General features: G+C 42.6%; 1 protein-coding gene and 1 pseudogene across 1 annotated transcript; both read left to right on the top strand.

The window, feature by feature from the left end:
- The first annotated feature begins 1,534 nt into the window (after positions 1–1,534).
- LOC101778551 (histone H4) lies at positions 1,535–2,177 on the top strand. The gene has a single exon (XM_004970440.3). The coding sequence runs from the start codon at positions 1,613–1,615 to the stop codon at positions 1,922–1,924; it is 312 nt and encodes a 103-aa protein (XP_004970497.1). The 5' UTR covers positions 1,535–1,612; the 3' UTR covers positions 1,925–2,177.
- Positions 2,178–2,755: 578 nt separating this feature from the next.
- Positions 2,756–6,145, top strand: part of LOC101779229 — a 5,976-nt pseudogene continuing 2,586 nt past the window's right edge.

The raw sequence follows: 6,145 nt of genomic DNA on the forward strand, positions 1-6,145 counted from the left end.
TTCTTGAATTCATTTTACTTATATGCATTTTGTTTTGAACAATTTACAACACTAGAGATTGGATTATATCTTATCACCCTAAGTTGCAAACCATGACATAACATTGCTAGTGTAGTCATATATAATTTTTCCTACTAACTTGAATTGTTTAGTCTGCAAATTTGTTGAAACCGCATATTCACAGCTCTAGTTAGTATCCTTGATCCTACAATGTGTCTGATTCGTGAGCTCCAAAAAATTGTAAAAATGATATTTGGATGCGTAGTGTATGTGCTATGCAAATAGGAAACAATGGGAACATTAGTTGCTACCAGTGTTAGTTACTTTCTCAAAAACTCACAAAAATATGACTCTTGGTTGACCCCATGTTCCACCGCACTTTCATTAGCAAGATTTTAAAACTTCAATGTTGGACATATATTTTCCTAATAACATTTATCGAGAGTGTCCAACTAAGAAAGACTTTTAGTTGGATCATATGCCAACACTTTTTACGACCTATGCTCATAATCGTCATGTGGCGAGGCAAACCCAAGTCAATATGTGGGGCTTAGAAGTTCAAGGAGGGGTCATAGTTTAACTAGAAGTAGGAAGATGACATTGTGCAAGGATGTTTATAGGGCAACTGGCTAATAGTGTTGTTCTAGTGTGGCATGATCCTGAGAGCCAAGTTAGTTCACTTCGAGAAAACTTCAAAGGATGCGCACGTTGATTCACTCAGATTGCTACAATTTGACATCGGGAAGTAACATTTCATATATATGCTGATCGGCATTTTCATGAAATAATTTGTTCTCTTTATATTCAATGACACATTATAAAAAATCTCGTTAACCCTACAAACGGCTCATGTAACACAAATCACAGCTAAACAGGTTTCAAACATTTTGCACCGTGTTTCAGGCTATCTTTAAAACTACACATAAACACAAGGAAAAACACAAAACAATTGTTTCAAACAATATTTCTATAAATAATAGCACCATTCATGATAAAGAAATGAGATAAACAAAAAGCACCTATCACAGATAGTTCATGATAAAACTTAATAGAGATCTTGAAAGATGTTTCCATCTGTAGACATTCGCCCTGTTTAGAGTTTCGTCACAATTTTTTTTCAATACCACAGGAATACATAGCATACGCAGTATACTTCACGCAGGATATTTAATTAACCATCCCGCTAAAAAGTGCCTTCATCATAACAAAATAATCCCGGCTAAAATACCATCAGAACGAATCACATGTTCACGTGCCTACCAGCTAGAGAGCGATTGCTGTACAATCCCGCTAAAACTTTTCGCAAAACTATTCAATTTGGGCGCCCAAACCACGAATTCAGAACCACAACCCCCCGCGCCCCGCCCCACCCGCCAACTCACGGATCCGCGCCACCATCCACGTCAGCGATCCGCGGCATGTACCCAGCTCCCGATCTCACCCGTTCGTCTCCGGCCCATCGAACGGTGCAGCCTTCCTCCGCACCCCACCGCTCGCCCTTTAAATATCCCTTTTCCCCTTCTTCTCACGGCACTCATCTCTACCCAAATCCCACCCCCAAATCTCCAAATCCCCCCCATCCTCTTCTTCGAGTTCGAGCGAGCGGGCGACCATGTCTGGGCGCGGCAAGGGCGGCAAGGGTCTGGGCAAGGGCGGCGCGAAGCGTCACCGCAAGGTCCTCCGCGACAATATCCAGGGCATCACGAAGCCGGCGATCCGGAGGCTGGCGAGGAGGGGCGGCGTGAAGCGCATCTCCGGGCTCATCTACGAGGAGACCCGCGGCGTGCTCAAGATCTTCCTCGAGAACGTCATCCGCGACGCCGTCACCTACACGGAGCACGCCCGCCGCAAGACCGTCACCGCCATGGACGTCGTCTACGCGCTCAAGCGCCAGGGCCGCACCCTCTACGGATTCGGCGGCTGAGGGGCGCCGCCGCCGCCGCCCGGTGGCCGTGGCGGAAGTCTTGGGTCGCGGTCAAGAAATCGGTGGAGGAGGCGAGGGTGTTCTGGTCCATGTTCAGTTTCATAGGCTTATCAGTAGTGCTAATTATTGTTCCGTGTTCAGAGCCGTGGTCAAAGTAGTAGTATGTGGAGTTGTACTGCAAAGTTCATCTGCATTTCCCTGTCTGTTCTGAATTTCTAATATATGAATCCGGTGCCTTGCCGTGTTTATGATGTGGATTCGCTTCAAATCTTGAACTGCTTTTATGGGTTTTGCTAGTTTTGGATTGACTGTCTTTGCCGTGTTCTGAAATTTGGCAATTTGGGTTGGTTGTGAAATACGAAACCGTTGCCAACTTGCAATCGCCATTGCATTTTCTTCTGAATATTTACCTCTTCATCTGACTGTCCTGGCTGACACGAGGGGGTTGTGCCGCTTTGGTTGACACTTTACACGGCCATGCCATCAGTATCAAAAGACAAGTGAACAAATCGTCGCAATTTGTGAACCCAATTTGAACAAAAGTGAACAAACCGTCCCCAATTTGTGAACCAATTACTCTCCAATAAGGAATCAAAATTCATACTAGGATATTTCAGACACATTGTGTTGGAAAAATAATGGGTCAAATACTGTACAACGGTCAAAGTTGGGCCGTCTTCCGCAATTGGTATGGGCCTATGGGGTTGCTCCACCTTTCTTTCTCTTCTGACGAGCCCACGGACCAGATCCGAGCCCATTCTGATGTCGCAGCCCAGTGGGTCAGCCCATCCCAAATCGCTAGTTCGCCGCAACCCGAACGCGTACGCTACCGTCTCCTGTGTTCCTCTCCGAGCCTCCGGCAGCTCTGTTCGCCGCCTCCTCAATTTCCTTCCCTTCCCCATTGCGTCTCTAAACCTAATCTCCCGCCGCCGAGCTGGCGAGCGCCAGATGCTCCCGCGGAGGCCCTGTTAGCCAACTCCAGTCAAACACCTCTGATAGTGCTATGCTGTGTGGCGCACTGGCGCTTGAGCCACTCTTCTGACGAGGTACTTGGTGAGACATACAGCTTGTTGATTGGTGCTAGATGACTAGATGCATGGCATTATCTCCTTCACTTGACGTTTTCACAGTTTGTTAAAAATGATTCGCTCTTTGATAAGAAAACCAAGGTTCTAGAGTATATCTCTGAATATGGGAGAAGTAGAATGGCCTGTAGAATTACTGACACTTGAACGTAACTCAAATCTTGCTTAGTTCGGCATTTATCTAGCTAGAATGAATTTATTTTTGTGCTTCGTCTGTTTCACTTCTATATTTTGTGGTTGCGTGCTTGCTCAGCAGTATAATTTAACTGCAATCGCTATCCTGACATGAGTTAGCTTTTTGAGAATACAAAGGAGAGCCGCCCATTTTCTATTAAGAAGTTTGGTGCAGGGTCCTAACTCCTAACTACACGACGTCGTGTATAAGGCGCTTGGGTTACATGCATTTGTGATTATTTAATAACAATAACGACTGAAGGATTTCACTGGCTGCATTAAACATGTCTGCACAACCAACAATCCTAGATCCTTGGTGTGTGCTGAGACCACAAGTAAGCATCAACCTGTATCTTATACTGGTTATAATAGCAAAGAAATAATTCTTCATGGCTGCATACAAAAATTTGTTGGCACATCCTCCTGGTCTTAGTCATAAAAGTTTAAAGTAGTCATAATGGTTGGTTATACCTTATACTTACCAGAGCCTTATGGTCCTATGGTAAGCAAGTGATGCCTTTGTGGTGACTTCCATGCTTCAACCACGGGACTGTGTTTCAAAATTTCTTGCCTCATTGTTGTCTTGTTTTGCTAGATACAATGTTCTGTATTGATGCTATTTACTTTTGTTCATATAAAGTGTTACTTATCTGACAACAGCTTCTCTGCTTGTTGATCCTAAATAACAGAGCAGGAGCTTGGAGTGGACCATTCAATCTCCATAACCATCGTGAGCTACTGGACATCGTCATTCTTGGTCTTCTTTTACGGTGGCTTCCTCGAACTATTTGATGGATGGTATAAACCAAAATGCAGTTTACTATGATCCCCAGAGGGATGTATCAGTTTCAGGAGCTACTCAAAGTGTGACAAACCGCGAGCCTCATGTGGTTCAATCGGCTAACTCTTATGTGCCTTGCTCGACATTGGTTCAGCATAACTACAATGCTGCTCAATATCCAAACTATTACTTTAACTATCCACAAGCAGAAAATGATTCTTCTGTTCAACAAGGAGTAGGTCAACATCCAGGTGCTGCTTACCATCCTCTTAGTTCGTTTCAGAATTCAGGATCTTATATTGGTCCTACAAGTAACACATATTATAATGCTGGTACTCATCAGACTGCGCCAGGATATGCTACAAGCAACTATTATTATCATCAAAACAATGCCTGGGGTGATGGAAGTTCTGTGAATAATCATGCCCAATCATATCAGAATTACACCTCAGATAGTAATGTAGCCCAGAGTTCTAGTTCACTACCCACAAGCTCTGTCCACTATCAACAGAAGTGCAACCAATGGCCTTCTTATTATGATCAGTCTGCACAGACTTCAGGTGGGCTTGCAGTTGCTGGTAGCACTGCTTCCGTTACAAAAGTTGCTACTGTTGGTTCTGATTATGTGCACCCCAGCAACCAGCCACCTCCACCAGGCACCACATCTGGAAGAGTGATGCTGGTAACACTGCCGCACCTCCCATACAGGTAAACTGTATCATGCCCCTTTTCTTTGCTTTTAATGTTTAGAACAATGCACAAGGGGTCAACTGTCCTTTTAGACAAAGGGCTGTACCTGATCGTGTGCAACCCCCCAGTTTTCTTTTGTGTTGCATATACCTTGTTAGGCTCTGTTTGGGATACTGGAATGTAACGAGATCCGTACTCTAATTACCCTGTGAAATTCCCATATATTCCAAACAACCCCTTGGTTCATCTTCTTTCAATGGATTTTTGTATCGTGGAATGCATGCAATCTATGAATATTCCTGCCATAATCCATGCTGGTTTTAATTTGTTAAGTGATTGTAGAATTATCAGTTTGCTGTTGCCTTTTGCACGCAAAGGCTCCTGAAACTCCATGCAGGTTGTCCTGGGGGATTGTTCCACATGCTTAGCTTTTTATGACTTCATATGTCACAACCTAGCTAACTTAAATTTTGCCACACCAAGGCAATTATCCATATTATTCTATCTGTCACACATATATTATGTCTGTCTCAAATTAGTTTCTTCCTCTTCTGGTCCTTAAAATTTCGTTGCTTGGTTGCACTTTCAACAAGGAGAGAGTCTTGCATATATCTTCTTTTGGCTTGCACTTTGTAGCATATTTCTAGTTTCCCTAGAAGTATTAGTTTGATGTTCTGTAAAGCATTACTTTGATGTTCTGCTTTGATGGTTGTTCTGGCTCATTGAAACATTGTATTCAGTGCAATGGATGCACCACTTTATCTTGAGTCTGTAAGAAACTCCATGTGTCTTGGCCCATGGAACCGTGGTATTTTGGATTCTAAAACATAAGTGCCGACAGATGTTTAACGAGCTTAGTTGTATTTCATTGAATTTGTTTCTATGACTGATAATTACTTCTTTTTTTCGAAATACATGTTACTAGAAATAACTTCTTTAGCTGTTAATTAATTTGTAGTGCTGTTCTCTTAGGTTATTATTACTCCTTGTGCAGGTACGACCAGAAGATGTCCTAGAGAAGGCTCTTCGTATGGTTGAAACATCAGAAAAGAACTATCTTTACAAATGTGATCAACTGAAGTCTATTCGTCAAGACCTTACTGTTCAGAGAATTCAGAATGAGCTGACTGTCAAGGCCATAGCCCTTGACCCTTGTTTGCTGTATACTGTGTCATGGTGTTTAATAATGAGATGCATATTATGTAGAGTATGGAGCTCCCTTACTATTTTCCTTAAAAATAGGATATATTGTATTGCTTATTTTATCTACTCCATTGTTTAGAATTTATCTGAAAAAATTAATTTTAATGTTGAATCATGTCCTCCATTTGATTTTTCTTGAGGACACCATTTGAACCTTGCATAATTGTTTCCCTTATAACTTTGGACTTCTTGTTTCAGGTTTATGAAACCCATGCACGTTTAGCTATTCAGTCTGGAGATTTGTCTGAATATAATCAGGTTTTGCTTGCCTTGTTCTGATTTATTTTA

This window comes from Setaria italica, chromosome V, assembly GCF_000263155.2.
Source record: "Setaria italica strain Yugu1 chromosome V, Setaria_italica_v2.0, whole genome shotgun sequence".
NCBI lineage: Eukaryota > Viridiplantae > Streptophyta > Magnoliopsida > Poales > Poaceae > Setaria > Setaria italica.

Bases quoted from the DNA above. Each gene is read 5' to 3' on its own strand.
- LOC101778551 (XM_004970440.3), top strand. From the start codon at position 1,613: ATGTCTGGGCGCGGCAAGGGCGGCAAGGGTCTGGGCAAGGGCGGCGCG.